Source organism: Mobula birostris, chromosome 7, assembly GCF_030028105.1.
Source record: "Mobula birostris isolate sMobBir1 chromosome 7, sMobBir1.hap1, whole genome shotgun sequence".
Classification (NCBI taxonomy): Eukaryota; Metazoa; Chordata; class Chondrichthyes; order Myliobatiformes; family Myliobatidae; genus Mobula; species Mobula birostris.
In genome coordinates this window covers 69074679-69095999 of record NC_092376.1, presented here as the reverse complement: position 1 = coordinate 69095999, position 21321 = coordinate 69074679, and the positions used below count along the sequence as shown (strand labels likewise).

General features: G+C 40.4%; 1 protein-coding gene across 1 annotated transcript in view; it reads right to left on the bottom strand.

The window, feature by feature from the left end:
* Positions 1-21321, bottom strand: part of naalad2 (N-acetylated alpha-linked acidic dipeptidase 2) — a 104563-nt gene that overhangs the window by 69604 nt on the left and 13638 nt on the right. Inside the window, exons 3-4 of the mRNA XM_072264360.1 lie at positions 10649-10835; positions 1768-1869 (exon numbers count right to left, since the gene is read on the bottom strand). Of these exons, the coding sequence (XP_072120461.1) occupies positions 1768-1869; positions 10649-10835 (289 nt within the window). The remainder of the gene's footprint in view (positions 1-1767; positions 1870-10648; positions 10836-21321) is intronic.

The following is a 21321-nucleotide window of genomic DNA, read 5'->3' as shown; positions in this document are numbered from 1 at the left end:
CTTATCCCAGACATCTCTCTTACACACATATACGACTGATAAAGACAACTCAGGAGTTTTTGGTTCAGTAAAGGGGAGCAAACAGCTGGAACTTTATGGGAAGTAATAATGAATGACAAGAATTTAAATTTAAAGGCATGAAGAATGAAGGGCTTGCACAAATGTGCTCAGAAAAAAAAAAGGTGCAACTTGAAGACATAGGCACACACCAATGCATGTATGTATGTAAAAGAATAACTAGATGGAATGGGGAAAGAAAAGTTACTGGGGAAGAGTAATTTACTGAATTACTGCTCCCAAAAATCACTGTTTTCTAAGCCGCCTCATGAGATTCAGTTGCCCTCCTGTGCAATCTTGGCTAATGTTTGAAGAGCTTCCGATTCTGTGCTGTTGGTGGTCAAATCTATTCTTCAAACAAATCACTTTTCATTCTCTTCCAAATCAATTTAAGTTTTCAAATTTAGTCTGGCTCTGTCCATCATCCAGTCAGTAACTTATCCACTCCCAAAATTTATGCTTTATCTGTTACTTCAATGAGCCTGAGATTAAGGTGCATCAGTTCAGAAAGGCCTTTCAAAACCACTCAAATTAAAAACCCATTTCCCATCTTCCACTAATTGCAAGCTAAACAAATCATAATAAGATATTCAGCTCAGAATCATATTATTGCAGAGCTGACTTCATTCAGTAGTTTTGAGGAATACAAGTTCAATGGTTTGCAAATAAAATTTAAAAAAACATTATGCAAAACCTCAATGCTGAACCTTCATCAGTTATTGGTATACATAAAATGACCCAAAGTTCATTTTTACTCTGTTTCAATGTTAATCTGATCATTACAGTAATTTGTACTTAGTGAAATCTTCGAAAGAGTCCTCAGCAGCAGACCAAGACATTTCATGTAAATTTGACCACTTCCATTAAAAAGTGCAGAGTTCCTTAATTTGATTTCTGACAAGGTTAAAAAATGATAGTTTGACATTGTAAGCAAATTTACAATCTATTGTGGCTTTCACTACACACCAAAAAATTGAAAAATAGCTGAACAGTTATATTGCTGTCAGCTTTCAGTTACACAAGCTACAAATTTCACTGTTGCTTTCAAATTCATGTTTTTGAGCAAAAACTGAAATAAATGACATACTAACAGTATTTTACTTAATTTGCAAATGAGATCTCAAAATTAAATTTGCTTAGAATGTGGTATGAAAAATTGGGAAGGCTTGGTAAATTACATTGTAAGCAATCACTTTCACAAAATGTCTACACAATATTAAATTAATTCTGACATTAATGCAATGCAGCAAAGAGCAGCAGCTTGTTCCTACAGATAAAATACTGTTCTACTATTCATTACTTACCCCACTCTTAAAGAAAACACTTTATTCTGGTCTGACTGAAATAAGTCATAAATAAGTTAGATTTTCCTGGAAAATCTAACCCCCCCCCCCCCCCATACTATGAAAGTACAAGAACAAGAGATCAACAGCTATTTGAAAACCGGGATAATCAAATGATTGGGCAGAAAGATGCGAGCATCAGCCATCATCTTAACAAATGAAAGAATTAGTTCAAGCCCTGTAACCTTTTCTTGCTTCTATTTAAAATGTAATTGTCTTCTTTCCATCGACTATGATTATGAGCAGCAATTATCTGGATTAATAGAAATTTAAATTGCTATTGAGACACTCAAAGTTTCTAAAGCACCCAATTTATTTCTAAATCATTAGTTTGCAACAAGATACTTCTGCAGTAAGACAAATTTACCACTGGCATCCCTGGTGGAGAATAGGCATTGAATGGTGGTTCCAGGTCCTCTACATGTTCATATCCAGGAGGTAGTGGCTCAAAGAGGGATGTATTAAAGATCTGAAAATAAAGTGGCAATTTGTTACTTTATGCATATTAAATGTAATTTACACAAAATCGAGATTGATCAGCTTTTTTGTTCCTTTTCTTCCCCCTTTGAGTTATTTGGCTTCTGTGTAGCAGATATAGTTTAATTTCAACTCATTCTTCATTTAATCTATCCTTCTGTTGTAGAGTTTGATATGCTTCCTTCTTACTGAACACAATTTTATTTCCCTATGCCCTCTTATTTCTCATCTTTGTAGAATCTTCTATAGTTGATTATCCTCATCCATGTCTCTTATTTTGACTAAGAATTGGCTGTGATTGCAGCAGTAAACCCTGACTGAGATCAGCAGCTTGGGGGGGTGGGGGTGGGGATTTAGAAGACAGTAAGGTGGTGGCTGTGGGGACACAATAGGGAGGTGATCAATTGCAGTGGAGGCAAGCAGATTGTTGGATTTGAATGCCATTTACAAATCAGATGTAACGTGGGCAGCAAGACCATTACAAACCAGGACAAGGACAGCTGTATAAATAAACAACATCTGCAGAGAGAGCCATCGTACAATACAGTGGTAAAAGGCAGCTGATGATGTGTCTAAATTACCAAAGGTATTTGGGTATGGAGTGTCCATATATGCTTCCATGGCAAAAATTGAATTTAATGAAGCCCCTTATTGACACTCAAAATAGTGAATTTTTTAACTATTGAAACTGCAATTAAAGAGCTTACAATCTCAAAATATTTTGAATTCAGGGAGATCCTTCCATAATGCCTGTTCATTGTGCTGTTACAGGTCTGATCTCCAACACATACAGTACATATTGTTGAGGAAAGGGAAGAGATCCAAGGAACTATGGAGGACTATGGAAAAGTAACAGAATCCAATCAGTAGGCGAGATAGGAGCTGGTACAAGGCAGGGCAGTTACCAAGGATGTTAGAAGAAATGGAAAATTAAGAACCCACCCTGGACGTTTCTTCACTGACATTCACTGCAGCATCAGAACAAGCTGATGCAGCCTTTTCAGGTGGTGGAGAACCTGAACCATGAGTCTTCCTTCTGCAGTTGAGATCCATTCCACTCATAATTCTCTTTTGTGCCATAGAAAACCATGTACTTGATGTCAATTATTCATTGCATTCCCAGGAAAACCCACAGGACGTGTGCCACATGCCAGAAGACCTAAACAAAACTATGTTGTGTCTATGCAGTACCAAATCATTAGAATGCACTCGCAGTGAACAAAAGTGTTGCAAAAATCAAAAAAAAAAACTGCAGTTGTTGCAAGTGCTGGAAATACTGTGCAAATAAGGCAGCAGCTAAGTATTTTTCTGGGCTCTTTGTTAAAACTACACATACACCATTTCAAATCTTCAAATTCAAAATCCTTCAGTAGACCTGTCACGAAAAATATTTTAATGTCATTTATGCTGTATTAAATTAAGGCAAAGAAGACATGCAGATCAACAACTACACCCTCCCCAGTAGCCTCATGCATCATTATAAATGTCCATATCTGGCTCCAGCTCCCTATACGAGAACCAAGAACTCATGGTTACCTTCTCTAATAAATGGCTCACAGAGATATATTATTTCCTTTTTATGGGATGTGAAGCTGTTCAAAATACTTCAAGAAGCACAGTAGCACCAAATACAATTCTTAATTTTACACTGTGTCATCTTTGTAATACAACCAAAGCCATAATAACTATTGATCTTACAGATACGATTTCAAGATCTAATAAATATAATTTAGCCTGAGTCAGTATGTACTCATGGAGTGTTGCTTGACTGACTGTCAGATGAATATTAAACCCAGCAAACAACTAAGCAGACATTGAACAGGATCAACTATTCAAGTAGAGCCAAAGATCCCATGACACAAATCACGGTGGTGTTCCTGTCAATGTGACCAGTGTGTTTCATTTAATCACCAGACACATCAACTACTTAAATCAATGCTGCTTGTGATCTCTTATTATACATAAATGCTGGCTGCTCTACGTGCCTCTATTTTGCACCTTTTGATGTCACGAAAGTCATCATACATATTATTTTTACCCAGAAATACACCACTTAACCCTTTGAGACTGCACTGCCTCGCAATAAAATCATGGCTGACCATAAGACCATGAGACACAGGAGCAGAATTAGGCCATTTGACCCATTGAGTTTACTCCTCCATTCTATCAGGGCTGATCCATCATACTGCTCAACCTCATTCTCTTGCCTTCTCCCTGTAATCTTTGACGCCCTGATTAATTAGAAACATAGCAACGTCACTGGGTATACTTAAGGCAGACATGGCCTGTATAGCTGACTGTAGCAATGAATTCCACAGATCCACCACCCTCTGGCCAAAGGAATATTTCCTCATCTCTGTTCTAAATGGACATCACTCAATTGTGAGGCTGTGCCCTCTGGTCCTAGATTCCCCCACTGTAGGAAACATCCTCACCACAGCCACTTAAAATTTAAACCACATTATGTAAATAGCAGCCACAAAAAGAAACACAATGGAACCCATTAAAAAACTCCCAAATTCCCAATGTGCAGAAAGAATCATACAAACAATATAAAGTAAAAACAAAACAAAAAAAGTTCACGACAGTGAGTCCACAGCCATGAGGCCAGCTCCTTGCTGCAGCTGGTTAGTTGCAGGCCACAGCCTCAGTTCAGCGTAGGCACAAGCAAACCTCACAGAGCAGTGAGCTGAACCCCAGCCCATGCCTTGCCTCAAGCCCCAACACCCCAACCGTTTCAATCAACTAAACATCAGTTTGATCCTTGCTCTCGGCCTAGGCCCCACCACAATGCACCTTCAAGATCGCAGTTCACCAAAAATCCCAGAATACCATAAAGATGCCACGTCATACAGGCAATTCAAAAGCACAACTCAGAGGAAAGTTACAGATTATTGATTGCAGTGATTGCTGTCCATAAAAAGAATGATTAGAGTAATTAGTAGATTTGTTTGCTACCAGTAAAGCATCACTATGTCTCACCAGCACCACCATAAAAATGAAAAAAAATCTATCTAGATGACTCAGCTCAATCCAGGCCTTTCAATATTCGATAGGTTTTGCTGAGATCTCCCCCCCCCCACCCCCCCATTCTTCTGAATGCCAGCAAGTACAGGCCCAGAGCCATCAAATGCTCCCATGTTAAACCTTGCATTCCTGGGACCATTCTTGTGAACCTCCTCTGGACAGTTTCCAATGCCCGCACATCTTTTCTTAGATAAGGGGAACAAAACTGCTCACAATATTCCAACTCTAAGCATTGCATCCTTGCTTTTGTATTCTATTACTCTCGAAATAAATGCTAACATTTCATTTGCCGACTCAACCTGCAAGTTAACGCTTAGGGGAAACTGTATGAAGAGTCCAAAGTCTCTCAGTAACTCTGATTTTTTAATTTTCTCCCCATTAGAAAAGAGCCCACGCCTTCCCTACATTATATTCCATCTGCCACTTATTTGCCCATTTCTCCAATCTGCCCAATTTTTCCTGCAGACAATCTGCTTCCTCAACACCGCCTGCCCTTCCATCTATCTTTGTATCATTGGCAAACTTGGCCACAAAGCCATCAATTCCTTCATCCAAATCATTGACATACAATGTGAAAAGAAGCTTTCTTAACACCAACCCCCATGGGCACATCACTAGTCAGCAGCAGCCAACCAGAAAAGGCCTGCTTTATTCCCACTCTTTGCCTCTTGTCAGTCAGCTAATGCTCTATTCCATGGTAACCTTTCCTGCTCTTACCTTGTTAGCAGCATCTTGTCAAAGGACTTCTCAAAATCTAAATCCAACATCCACTAACTCTCCTTTGTTTATCCTGCCTGTTATTTCCTTAAGAATTTCAAAGGAATTGTAAGGAAAAATTTCCACTTTAGAAAACCATGCTGACTTTAGCCTATCTTATCATGTGCTTCCAAGTACCCCAAAACCTCATCCTTAATAATAGACTCCACCATCTTTCCAACCACCGAAATCAGGCTAACTGGCCTGCAATTTCCTTTCTTCTGCCTCTCTCCCTTCTGAAAGAGTGGGGTGATATTTGCAATTTTCCAGTCCTTCATAACCATTCCAGAATACACACAACCTCTTCAATCTCTTTATCTACCTCTTTCAGAACACCGGGGTGTAGTCCATCTGCTCCAGGTGACTTATCTACCTTCAGGCTTTTCAACTTCCCAAGCATCCTCTCCTTAGTAATTGCAATGAGACTCACTTCTGCCCCCAACACTCCTGTATTTCTGGCATTCTATTGGTGCCTTCCACATTGAAGACTGATGCAAATACTTATTATGTTCATCTGCCATTTCTTTGTTCCCCATTACTATCTCTCCAGCATCACTTTCCAGCTGTCCGATATCTACTCTCGTCTCTCTTTCACTCTTTAAATATCTGAAAAGGCTATTGCTGTACAAAGGGGTCACACCAGTTACTGAAAGCAAAGGTTCCCAGACTTTTTCCAAAAAATACATGTAATATTGGATTCTTTTCCATAATAAATAAATGAACAAGTATAATGTTTTTGTGTTATTTATTTAATTGGGTTCTCCTTATCTAGTTTTAAGACTTACATGGAGATCTGATCACATTTTAGGTCATAGTTATGCAGAAATAGAGAAAAGTCTACAAACTTTCTATACCATATACTGTGTACACTTAAATATAACATCTTCTGTCCTATATACATCACCCTTGAGTTTGGCCTCCTGTACATCAATTCATCTCACTGACTGCAATTTTGTCCTATCCTCACAGTCTCACTACACATTGCATCTAGTGATGCTACAAAAGCTACTTGGAGTCAGGTGTTCCAATCAACGGGATTTGAGGTGTGGGTTTTCGAGGTGCCCTGCCCTATAAAGACACACAAAGTCAAGTTACTGACAGAGCCTGCTCTTCTCAATAAAAAATTGTTTATGTGCACCATGCTTCAATTAAAACAACTTTCAGAGGCCCTTGGAAGAAGAATTGTAGTGATGCATGAAGATGGAAAAGGCTACAAAAGCATTTCGAAAGACTAGAATGTTCATCAGTCCACAGTAAGAGAAATTGTCTACAAATGGAACAAGCTCAATACTGTTGCTACTCTCCCTAGGAGTGGGCATCCTACAAAGGTCACACCAAGAGCAAGGTGAAAAAGAACTCAAGGATAACAGCAAGAGACCTGCAGGAGTCTCTAGAAGTTGCTAAAGTCAAGTTGTGTGTCCACGGTAAGAAAAACACTGAACAACAATGATGTTCATGGAAGGACACCACAGAGGAACCACCGCTGCCCCAAAAAAAACCATTGCTGCACATCTCAAGTTTACAAAAGACCACCTGGATGTTCTACAAAGCTTCTGGGTCAATGTTCTGTGGACAGATGAGACAAAAGTTGAACTTCTCAGCAGAATTGAACATTATGTTTGGATGAAAAGGGGCAGTGCACACCAACACCAAAACTTCATTACAACTGTGAAGCATGATGGAAGGAAATTGTTTGTCAATGATTTGGATAATGGAATTGATGGCTTTGTGGCAATGTTTGCAGATGATGTGAAGATAGGTAAAGGGTAGGTAGTGCTGAGGAAGCAATGCAATTGCAGAAGGACTTGAAAAAATTAGAAGAATGGGCAAAAAAGTGGCAGACGGAATACAGTGCTGGGAAATGCATGATAATGCATTTTGGTAAAAGGAGAAATAGTGCAGACTATTATCTAAATGGGAAGAAGGGTCAAACATTGGAGGTACAGAGGGACTTAGGAGTCCTCGTGCATAGAAACATAGAAAACCTACAACAGAACACAGGCCCTTCAGCCCACAATGCTATGCCAAACATTAACTTACCTTAGAACTACCCAGGGTTACCCATAGCCCTCTATTTTTCCAAGCTCCATGTACCTATCCAGGAGTCTCTTAAAAGACCCTATTGAATTATGACTCCCAGAAGGTAAATTTGCAGGTTGAATCTGTGGTACAGAATGCAATTGCAATGTTCGCATTTATTTCAAGAGGAATAGAATATAAAACCAAGGAGATAACGCTGAGCCTTTATGGGCACGTGGCCAAGTGGTTAAGGCATTCGTCTAGTTACCTCAAGGTCGTTAGTTCGAGCCTCAGCTGCGGCAGCGTGCTTGTGCCCTTGAGCAAGGCACTTAATCACACATTGCTCTAGTCTATGTGAGGAGTGGTGCCCTGCACAGACTTCCAATCTGCACCTTGTAAGGCATGAAAATGCCTGACGCAGGCCTCTCATGGTCTGAGTCGATGTTCCCTCCCCTTTATAAGACACTAGTCAGGCCACACTTGGAGTATTGTCAACAGTTTTGGACCCCATCTCTCAGAAAGGCTGTATTGTCAATGGAGAGAGTCCAGAGGAGGTTCATGAGATTGATTCTGGGAATGAAGAGGTTAACATATGAGGAGCCTGTGGCAGCTTTGGGTCTGTACTCACTAGAATTTAGAAGAATGCCGGGGGATCTCATTGAAACCTATCAAATGTTGAAAGGACTAGATAGGGCGGATGTGGAGAGGACGCTTCCTGTGGTGGGGACCAGAACTAGAGGGCACAGCCTCAAAATTGAGGGGTGACCCCTTAGAACAGAGGTAAGGAGCAATTTTTTTTTTGCCAGACAATAGTAAATCTGTGGAATGCTCTGCCACAGACTGCAGTGGAGACTAAGTCTGTGGGTATATTGAAGGTGGAAGTTGACAGTTTCCTGATCGGTCAGGACATCAAAGGATATGGTGAGAAGACAGGTGTGTGGGGTTGAGTGGGATCTGGAATCAGCCATGATGGAATACTGGAGCAGCAGCCTCATGGCCTAATCCTACTCCTATGTCTTTTGGAATGAGCATCATGGTTTGGAGCTGCTTTGCTGTATCAGGGCCTGGACAGTTTGCAATTGTTTAGGGAACAATTAATTCAAAATTGTATCAAGATACTTTACAAGAAAACGTCAGGGTATCAGCCCTTCCCCTGAAGCTAATGGAAGTTGGATAAAGCAACAGCACAATGGTCCAAAAGACCAGAGTAAATCAACAGAATAGTTTAAAGAGAAGAAAATTCATGTTTTGGAATGGCCAAGTCAAAGTCCTGACCTTAACCCTACAGAAATGTTGTGGAAGGACCTGAAGCAAGCAGTTCATGCAAGGAAGCCCACCAACATCCCAGAGTTGAAGCTGTTTTGTAAGGAGAAATGGCCCCACCTTCCCTTCTGAGCCACAGAGTCAGACTCTGTACCAAAGACCTGATTACTACAGCTTCTCCCAGAAGGTTGTTCCCCCCCTATCCCACCCCCCCAATAGTATCCAGAGTGGCATACTTGTCATTGATGGGAATAACCACGGGGATACTTCGCATTGTTTGCCTATTCCCCTTCCCTCTTCTGACAGTCACCCAGATACCTGCCTCCTGGAACTTAGGGGTAACTACCTCCCTGTAGCTCCTATCTACCACCTTCTTATTTCCCTGTTTGAGCCAAAGGTCATCCGGCTGCAGTTCCAGTTCCCCAACATGGTCTCTAAGGAAATACAGATCTGGTTACCAGGGAGACTGGCGGTTGCCCAAATTTCCCACATCTTACATAAGGAACTTGACACTACCTCCGGATCCATTCTCAGCATGCTAGCTATGTATATAAAGGAAAAATACACCGACTGGAAACTTTCTTCCTTACACCTGTGCTTGTCCAAGACCGCTTTCACTCAAGCTTTTTGAGCCAAAGCTGGACCACTCCAACAAAGCACCACTCTAAGAATGGCTGCTCAGCTTACACCTCCTTTATTTTTAAAATCAGTCTCACACTGAGTTCAGCATGCCAACAAAAAATTGAAAGCTCCAGAGCTCTTTTTAAACCTCACAATGCATCACCAATGAACGTCCTGTCACACTTATTTCAGCCCGCTGACTGAATCAGAGGCTCAATGGGTCACAGGGCTTTCTGCAACTGTCCCTTGTCCATATCCTTGAAAATTACTGATTATTAACAAAAAGAATTAAGAGTTGACTGACAATTATTTGTTTTTTTATGGAACTGTTTCCTGACTTTGCTTCTGAAAGGCCTGGCTCCAAGTTTTAGACTGTGCCCACTCTAAAAGCTCCAAAGCAGATAAAAAAACAAAACCTGCTTTGATGAAGGGACTCCGACCTGACACACTGCTTGTTCCATTTCCACAGACATGGCCTGATGCCTTGAGCCTTTACAGCACTGCGTCTATCTTAGATTTTCAGTGTCTGCAGTTTTTGTTTTGATATATTAATATTCAAATGATTATCATCCCCTAGTTTACAGACATCAATGGGGTCTTCATGATACAACTATACAGAGGTCACTGGTTGGCAATTATGCTCTTGCTGATTTACTATTCGCAGACACACATCTCTTACTGTTATAAACAGATCAGTGGATTTGGTAAAACAGTATTCCAATTGAATAGGAGACTCAATTTTGGAAAGTAGCCACCCTTAACTCAATCAGTAAAATAAAATTGCTCACAGTGCTCAGTGCTGTGATAGGGAGAAGGATATAGAAAGCTTGTGAATATAAACATGGATTTTGTAACCAAGTGATGAATAGTTTATAAAAACTAACAAAGTAGCTGAAACCCAGCTAAAGGAGAGAAGAAAACAATGTCTAGGATGTAAATTCCAAAAGACTGAGCTACAGCAATGACAAGTGTTATTGTTAATAATTACATTGCATCACAGAATACAAATTATTAATTGTGCAAAACTTCAGAATAACCAATAATAAATGAAGCAAATATTTTGAATACAAGATATTTCACTTTACCGAATGTCCATTTTCATTATTGATAGAGATGTAATTAGGATTGCTTTTGTTTGGGTAAGACAACAAGACATCATATTCAGCCAATTCAACTGAATCGAGACCCCAGTTCTTCCACTGTCTTTGTATCTCTTGGGCTAACTGGAGATTCTTCATAGTACCAGCTAAGTGAGGAAATTGTGTCCAATTCCTGATTAAAACAAAATTAAGACTCATCAGTAATCAAGCGCTGATCCATCTGCCAAGTAAAAACAATGCCTAAGCACACAGAACAATTTGGGTCCTGTTGAAGGGCCTCGGCCCAGAACATCAACTGTTTACTCTTTTCCATAGATGCTGCCTGGCCTGCTGAGTTCCTCCAGCATTTTGTGGGTGATGGTTTGGACTCGACAACATGCAATAGAAATTGACTTGTTCCATGATTTCGTTAAAACCTGCTCAACTTGAATTGCCTAGTTTATCTATCATTCTTCACAATCTAAAGCCACATTAATTAAGGGAGCAAATTAATTTCTTGCTGGTGGACTTTAGCCTCAATACAACAAACTTGAGCATCAACTTCTAGAAACATCCATTTCAAATTTTAATGCTTAATATATTTCATTAAAATTTCATATAAATAAAATTTAATATATTTCAGTTAATTTTAAAATAATTTAACATGATAAAATAAAATCTAAGGGCTAAATCATTCAAGGTTCACAATATCTCACTAGGATGATCAGCTTTGCTGTCAACTAAAATACGACAGAAGAACAACCAGTTTTAAGGTGGTAATAAATTAAACCTTTGTAATTATTCAGTATAAGGTTTCCCCAAGTTTGGAGTTGGGTCAAGTAGGCAAATTATGTGAAATAGTCTCACCTGTTCCTCATTTCAGAATCAGAATCTGGTTTCAGTATTTACATGCCATGTAATACTCTTGGTAGAAGTGCAGAATCTAATAATTGCAGTATCAGCCTTACTTTTAAAATGTCAATATTGAGCTCAATGCCCTAATTAATTTACTTTGCTTTACCATTCAACCTCCTGGCCATGTGGAATTCATTACACTGATAAAAATCTACCATGTTAGGAACACAAATTAGAAAATACAGTCTAAAAGAGTTATAGTTCCATCATAGAACACTTTGGATGTTTGCTATCTGTTTTTCCAGTTCTTTTGAGCTTTTGGAATTTGTGCACTCTGTCCACAACTTAATTTCCCGCACTCTAATTCTTTTGATTCACCTGCGTGTACGTTTCCGTTAGATTTCACCTTATGCCTTTTTATATAGCAACTTCATTTGGTCTGCTGTCAGGTTTCATAACTAATTGACTGACAATTGCTTCCCTAACAGTCACCAAGGAGCAAAACACTCATGCTGTCAAATTTCCCATCCGATCTTAAATGTTTGAGTTAATTATAAAATCGGTATTGTAAAGGGAAACATCCTAACAGACAAGAAAATAGAAATTGACATCCGCCTTAGAACTCTCAGCTGTTACATTCTTCCCATATTGATGTATGGCTGCGAGTCACGGGCCATCACAAATACGATGGGAAACAATCAATGCAACAGAGATGTGGTTCCTAAGAAGAATGCTATGCATATCATATACGGCCAGGATAACCAACAAAGTTCTACACAGAATGAAAACAAAACGTACATTACTTTATATAAAAAAAAAAATCAGAAAACAGCAATCAAAGTTCTTTGGACACATTATGTGAAGAGAGACATTAGAACATTTAGTTACAACTGGAAAGCTGGAAGGAAAAAGCAGAGGCAGGCAGAGAATGAAAATGATAGATGGAATAACATCATGGTCAGAAACAGGGGAGGCAACAACTACAATTCGGAGGGTCAGAGACCGTGATGGATGGAGAGACATGACCACCCACGCCAAACGGCAAGACACCTGAATGAATGTAAAGGATTCTTTTCATATTTTTAGATAGTACAAGAAGTTGTACAAGACTGAATTGCTACTTGGTCCCATATTGCTTCCAAAGGATTGGATCACATTTACTCTAACAAGCCATACTGTAATCTAAAGGAAAGGAGAAAATTGACCAATTTTTCGGTGACATACTGAAAAGGAAAAAATGCATTTTGAATTCCAAAAGTTTCAAAGAAACGTATTTCACATTAATTTTTCAACAACAGCACAAGATGTGCTAGGAAAGGGGTAGCAAGCCTTTTTTTGAGACCATGCCCAAATTGGTGATAACCTTCTAAAAAACTATTGATGAACTAAATATAATAATTATGGACTTTAAGGAAAAAGGAGTCTTGTTGTTTATGTGTTCATTGTTTTATTATACTTACGTTGTTTTAATAAAAGTATCACAGACCGATTGAAATAAATGAAGCATTTTAGAAAACCTGTTCAAGATTAAACTGCTTCAAAAAATTAAAAACGACATCATTTCTATTCATTATTATTATGCCTCAGAACATAGTATTCTGAACAATCTGAAAAGGGCAAATACAATTTAAAAACCCCATCGATAAATTTAAATAAGAGTTTTACCAATACAAATGTTATTGCAAAAACCTAAATATTTGAGGTGTTATAGACAGTATTTACCATTGTCACTGAATTTTCAGTGTTCAGCATCAAATGACTAGAAGATATAAAGCAGACTGAAACCAATGCCAATTGGCTCAGCTGTTTACTGTCCAAAATACTGATGGATACAACAGGTCTGCGAGGATTTCAAAACACATCATCCGTCACATGCTCTGGCAATTGACTTGCTGGCGGCAAGCCGGCAAGAGATGTTTCCTGAGAAAATATCTCTAGGGACTCAGGTTGCCAAAAAAAAAAAAAAAAATTGTTGCTTCATTTGACAGTAAAGATATTCATTATGTATCTTTTTATTATGGATGGGATTTAAAGAATCACGGGTGGCACAACATGACACATGCCAACAATGTTTTTTGTGCATACTAGCTTGGTTTGTTACCCGTCAAGATTTCTTTGGTGGAAAAAGATAGAGATTGAAATTAGCTAACCCTTTCATGAGTTATGACACTTCTTTCATTGCTTTACAGCACAGAAATCAGCTCCTGGTCTACCTCATTTAAGCTAACCAAGTTGCTAGTCCCAAGTCTCATTTGCCTACATTTGACCCATATCCTCCCTACCTACATATCTGTCTAAATGACTTAAATGTTGTGATTGTACACATCTCTACAGGTTCTTCTGGCAGCTTTTTTCATATACCCACCAGCCTGTGTACAAAAGTTGCCCCTTGGGTACCCCTCTCATCTTTCACCTATGCCTTTCATGATTTTATATAGTGCTAAAACATCATCCCTCAGCCTCCTAAGTTCCAGGGAAAAGTCATTCCAGTCTATCCAGCCTCTTCTTATAACTCAAGTACTCTAGTCTTATTAATATCCACATGAATCTTTTCTGCATTCTCTCCAGCTAAATAATATCTTTCGTATAGCTGGAACTTGCACAAGACTGACAATACCAAAATGGTCATCCTCCTCCTCTTACTTCTAAGTTCTACCCTCATAGTTTCATTGAATGGTTAATGGAAGAATACCTTAAGTACTGCTATAATGTTCTCCCTAATCAAAATTGCAATTCTTTCTCCTCTCTTATGTCTACCTCTATCATGCATGGTGCATCTGTCGTCTACAGCACTGGGCTGCCAGTCCTGCCCCTCTGTCAACCAGGTTTATCTGTTGGTTATAAATCGCAGTCCCATGTACATATTCATGCCCAAGTTCCTCTGCCTTACCTATCAGAGTTCTTGCATTAAAATGCAGTTTGGATTATCAAACCTTTCTCACTCCCCGTCTAGCCCCAGCTGTTCTGTCATCTGAACTTGCTCGTTTTAACACTTATATTTCCCTCAATTTCCCCAACTGCCACAAAACTGCTCTGGATTCCAACTCATTGCCACATAGACACACCCTCCCAAATCACACTAGCTTTCTTTCCAATGAATATAATGGTTCCCCTCCAGTTAAGGTGCAACTCATACCTCTTGTACAGGTCCCACATGCCCCTGAAGAAAGCCCACTGATCATATATCTAAAGTCTTCCCATACCAACTTCTTTGCCACTCATTTGGTTGTATTATCTTATAGTTTTGCCTTGCTAGCTCAACATTTTTTTTTTTTTTTAAATCCTTACATGCTGTTCAGGTCAAATTTTGACATTTGACAGCAGTAAAAATGCCCTAAGTGCCATTTTTTAAAGCCGAAATTTGATGACTTTTCCTAAAGTGACCCAAAATGCACAAAAATGAAAAAAATTCGACTTTAAATGGCATTTAGAGTGTTGTTACTACTGTCAAATGTCAAAACGGGTCAAACTTGACCCGAACAGTATATAAAGTTTAAAAAAAAAATCACTACCTTCCCAACTCCCTAAACTTTCTTTGCATGACATCATTTCCCTTCCCACCTACTGTACACCACTGGTACCAATAGGGACCACAACTTGACCTGCCCAACTTCCTCTTTCAGAATACCTTGCACCAGCTCAAAGACATCCTTAGCTCTTGCATCAAAAAGGCAACACCTTTGTAGAGTCCCGCACATAGCCACAAAAATTTGTGTCTTATACATCTAACTAAAGAGTCTCTTATCACTGTTGGTTGCCTATACTCTGCCCTAACCTGCCTCATAGCAGAGCTAATCAAGGTTGCTTCCCAAAGAGGTTATCTCCCAATCCCCACCACCACAAAAACAAAATGCAAAACTGGATTTCCCTGTACCCACCCATTTCAATTTGACTTCCCGTTTTGATGTAGATTAGGGGACTGCTTTCTTGAGCACCTTTGCTCCATCAGCCACAAAAGATGAGACATCCCTATGGCCACCTATTTGAATTTGATTTCCCAATCCCATTTCAACAGTTCATACTTCAACCTAGTATACTTGTTTGAGAGGGAAATACTACAGGAGATTCCAGCATTACTTGCCCACATCTCATGTTGAGCACCTTTGGTGTGACCATCTCGTAGAAACTACCATGTCACTGTCTTCTGTATACTCTTAAACCCAACTACTGGTCTAAGCAATCCTGAGGAGCTGTGGCTGGATACACTTTCTGCAAATGTAATCACCAGAAATACTAGACTGCTCCTTGATCTCCTGCAGTACCTGCCAGGAGAAGCAGACAAGAATCAGATTTAATATCACAGACAAATATCATGACATTTGTTGCGTTACAGTAGCAGTACACTGCAATACACGGTAAGAAAAAATAAAAATTACAAGTATATATAAGAATTAATTAAATACGTAATGCAAAAAGAGAGGGTGGAAAAAATGCTGAGGAGCTGTTCTTAGGTTCATTGTCCATTCAGAATTCTGATGGTGTGGGAGAAGAATCTGATCCTGAAGAGTGTGTCTTCAAGCTCCAGTACCTCCTCCTTGATGGTAGCAATAAAAAGAGGGCATATCCTGGGTGATAGGAGTCATTAATGATGGATGCCTCCCTCTTGAGGCATTGCCTTTTGAAGGTGTCCTGGAGGCTGGTGTCCATGATGGAGCTGGTTGAGTTTACAACTTTCCCCCGATCCTGTGCAGTGACCCCTCCATTCTTGACAGTGATAGAATTATTAGAATACCCTTCACAGTACATCTGCAGAAATTTGTGTATCTTTGGTGACATACCAATCTCTCTCAAACACCTAATGAAATATAGCTACTATCATGCCTTCTTTGTAATTTCATCAATATGTTGGGATAGTTCCTCAAAGATGTTGACAGCCAGGAACTTGACTGCTCACCCTTTCCACTTCCGATCCTTTGATGAGAATTGTTATGTGCTCCCTCACAACTTACGCTTCCTGAAGTCCACAATCAATTTTTTGGTCTCACACTGTTGCTGCAACACCACACAACCAGCTGATCTATCTCATTCCTGTACACCTCCTTATCACCATCTGAAATTTCATCAACAAAACTTAGGTCATTGGCAAATTTATAGAAGGCATTCAAGATGCATCGAGCCACACAGTCATGGGTGTAGTAGAGAAGGTAGAGCAGTGGGTTAAGTACACATCCTTGAGGTGCACCAGCTTGACTGTCAGCAAGGAGATGTTATTTCCGATCTGCACAGACTGTGGTCTCCCGGTCAGGAAGTCCAGGATCTAGTTGTAGAGGGAGATACAGGGGCCCTGGTTTTGAAGCTTTTTGATTAGAAATTAGGTATGACTGTGTTGAACACTGAGCTGTAGTCAATAAACAGGGGAGGGGGAGGGGAGAAAGGGTCAACACTTCTGCTGCTGCTTGTGCATGGGAGGATGCTTTGGGGTTCTGATGCTTCTATCATTCATTCAAAAGGGTTTCTTGTTTTGTGGATGTCTGTGAAGAGTAAGAATTTCAGGATGTGTACTGCATACATTCTCTGATACTAAATTAAATCACTTGATGTTTGGTTTTTGATGCACCTAATAAACAACCCTTGCACTAAAGTGTTTACTGACTCCAGTCACTTTTTTCCTTTGTCATAACCCCTGTACCTAACATATGGTGACACCAGTAGGATGGCCAGTCACAAAAGGGTGTGCTCAACACGGGAGAGTAGGATTGCAGTCCAAGTCAGGAAAGCCCAAGGCTAAAAATGAAGCAGATGCTTGGGAAATAGCAGAGTCCTCAGAGGAGGAAGAACTTTAGCCCAGGGCCAAAAAAGTCAAATGTAGAAGGCACCACCTCCAAACCCTCTGTAAAATCTGTTTGGAGATTTTTTGCTTGCCCAGCTGAGGAGAGATAATGCTTTTAGAAAGGAAATCCAAAGTCTGCTGAAGGGTCACAAGATGCCTTCTTATCAACAAGGTAATGATATTAGGAACCATCTCCTCTAATTGAAGAAGATGGCTCAAATATAGCAATGGCCAGAAGATGAGTGAGCCTGCCATCTAATGCCACTACTGACAGGCAAAGACTACAAAGCAATGGATAAAGAGAGGTCCAACAACTAGCCGGCCTGAAGTGGGCACTGCTGCTAAAACTTTTATCTTGGCAAAAACCTATTGCCTACACTTCCGTCCCAGTACTGTACCACCAGGGTAGTCACCCACTGCAACGTAACATCACTTGAGGGGTCTTTAATGCACATGGATTCAACCAGAGCAGGAGATTGGTGAGCAGCTGCTATAGGTTCTTCCTCCAGACACCAGAGCATGAGCCCAAAGAGCACGAGCTAGTAGATGGACTCAGTGTGGCCTGTCTTGCCCTGCAGTACCTCAATGCCCAAAAGGGGGCACCACACAATCATCATTCTGAAGCAAAAGAGACCAACTCTCCAAGGGACTCTCAGGGTAACTGCAGAACTAGGGAGCAGGTGAAATTAGGGCAAAAATTCTTTGCAAGTTTCTTCTAAACAGCCAGGTCATAAGTCCTCTGTGTCTCCTCTCAAAGCCCAAATTGTCAGGTATATACTATGTACTGAGAGAGACAGCGTGATGATAATGACTGTAATGATTGTATGGGAAACCAGATACCTCTCCAGCTGGCAGCCAGCTGGAGAGGTTCGAGCACAGATGGACAAAGTAGAAGTGATCCGCAAAAGTCCTCGACCTCACACCAAGGAGGAAGTGAAGTCCTTCTTGGGTCTGGTAGGGTGGCATCATGGGTTCATTCCCCAATTCTCCACTCCAGCTGCACTTCTGAGTAATCCTACTGGGAAAGTTGGAAGCATTTCAGTGATGTAGATGATGTGGACAATGGTGTGAAAATGCTTGTAGGCTTTAAGGGCTTGACATACTTCACTTGTCCTTCAGAGCCTTGACTTTGACAAACAGTTCTGTGCCCAAGTGGATGCCTCAGGAGTAGGCATTGGAGCAGTGAAGAGTAACCAGTCCTTAACTCCTCCCAAGGGAAACCAGGTATTCCACCATTGAAAAGGAGTGTCAGGTCATTTAATAGGCCCTTGACAGTCTCCAGTACTACCTCCTTAGCAGGGAGTTTGACGTTTACACAGACCGTCAGCATAGTTTCAAACAATGAAGGACCATAATGCCAGAGTAACACAGTGGTACCTGGACTCCAACCCTTTGAGTTCAGTGTCCACCATAAAGCAGGGAATGGGAATATTCCTGCAGACTACTTGCCTTAGCTGCTGAGCATCTTAGCCACAAGAGAGGAGGGTGGCAACATGATAGAGAGCAGTTGGTAAATGGGGGAGGGGGATACACACACACACACACACACACACACACACACAGCCTTGCCATTCTGCTGTCATGGCACTGAGCGTGCGCACTTCAATGTCTTTCCTGGTACATTCTCATAATGGGTCCTAAACCAAGATGATGTCCTCAGGTTGGCTTTACAGTGCCCTTTCTGCAATACACTGCAGAATAATCATTTCTTTAGTAATGGGGATGTGTAAGTGTGTACATGGTGTTTGTATAATGTAGTTAAGGTAAATATTTTTTATTTTATGATTGTAGCTACATTTCCCACCAGATTGAATCCTACCACCAGTTCTCTCTAGCGTCCTCTCTCCCCATCTCCCACTGAACAAGGACCTCAACCCACCTCAGTGTTCATCACAAAAACCTGTTCTCCTGGCATTCTCGAGAATCATATCCCAGTTCCACTCTCCTGCTTGGGTGACACACATTCCTAAGCTTCCCTTATCTCCAACAGTAACCCAAACACTGCTAGCAGAACCCACTGCATCTACAGAAAGACCATTACATGAAATATCCTACATTAGCAGTAAACCTTTACCAGACCGTTACACTCCCTCCCCACCAAAAATAGTCATGTCCTCATGACTTTGAAATTTATCTACCCCTCATTAATAACACAGTTTTCAAAGAATTTTCGTGATGTCAGGACCTCCAATCCATTTGTAAATGGTAGTGACATATCTGACCAGCAGGATAGGCACAACACTCTGTTCCCCTGGTGTGACACAGGCTAGCCTATCTGGGGTTTTGAGAACTCCTTATCCCATCAACTACTTCTTCAGTTGCATACACTCCTCAGGACCTTTCCTGTGTCTGTGAAGATGCCTACCCCATCTATTACACATGCCATCTGGCAGCTCAGGTCCCAATCAATAGGCTGAGCTCAGCTTCATTCCTAGCTATTTTAGAGCATAGTCTCCCTTTATTGTCCAGGGAGTTTGCAAAGGGTAACATATATCACACCCCCATTTTCTCATTCTCAGTCTGTACCACATTCAGTGGTCAAGTCCCTTTCAGATCTCTCTACTGCTTTTCTTTCTGTTCTCCCACAGTGCTGTAGAGTCCTCCTACTGGGTGTAGGGTCCATGTCACGCTTTGGGTCAACACATACCTCGTGTCCCAGAAGGTAGTTCCAACAGAGAACTCTGACAGGTCCATTCCCCTCTTCTGGCTTCATTGGGAAAACTGGCACATTTGGCATTTGACTCTCCACCAAGCAAGGCATAGTCGCCCCAGTGGTCAGTCAACTTATACTTCCCTGGTAGCCCCAAATTCCTTACAAGAACTCTGGCTCCAGGCAAGGGGTTGGGAGAAACTAATCTTTTGATCATATTTCCTCTTATGTCCCTGATTCCACTTGGCAGGGGAGACCTCTACTAGTTCACATGCCCTTTGCAATTCCCTCATGTCAGACACATACTTAAGATAGGTCTTTTGTGGCAAATCCTCCCCATCAGTCCCAAAACAGAGGTTAATAGACAATCTTGCTTCACTCAAACATCAAATCATACGGCGAGTATCCAGTTGCTTCAATTTGCGTAGTTGTAGCAATGGACCAGATGCCCAATATGCGGACTCCATTTGCTCTTTTTGCTATCTCCATGGTCCCGAGCATGTCTAGCAATGTCTGGTTGAACCTCCCGGGATAGGGATCACCTTGAGAGTGTTGAGGTATAGTCCTCCACTTCTCAACTCCAGGCATACTCAGTAATTCACGTAGGAGCCTATTCTCAAAATCCCTTCCCTGATCGCTATGTATCCATCTGGGAAGGTATTAATGAACAAAATACTTTTCCCATAACACTTTGGCCATGGTGGATGCTCTCGGATCCTTTGTAGGAAAGGCTTGATCATATCTGGTGAACTTTTAAAGATGCCTTATTGATAGGTAAACTACCATAATCCTTTTATTAAGCATCCATTTCCTTAATTCTTAAAAAAGATAAAGACCCTACTGCATGAGCTTCATACAGACCACTATCTTTGTTGAATGCAGATTTTAAAATTCTTTCTAAAATGGCAACTAGATTGGAAAACATGTTGCCCAAAATTGTTTCAGAAGATCAGACAGGATTTATAAAAAATCATTACTCATACTTTAATGTTAGGAGATTATTGAATATTATATATACTTCCTCCCCTAAAATTCCAGAATGTATTATTTCATTGGATGTTGAAAAGGTGTTTGACAGAATTGAATGGAAATATTTGTTTAATACACTTGAGAAATTTAATTTTAGTCCAAAGTTTATATCCTGGATTAAATTGATATATCATACACCTTTGGCCTCTGTAGTTACAAAGAGTCAGAGATCTCCCTTTTTTAGGCTTTTTCGTGGTACTAGGCAGGGTTGTCCTTTAAGTCCTTTACTATTTGACATTGCTTTAGAACCCTTGGCAATTGCTTTTCGAGATTCACCAAATATATTCGGCATTATTCGGGGCAATGAAACACATAAGTATCATTATATGCAGATGACTTGTTATTACATATTTCTAATCCAGAGAAATCTCTTCC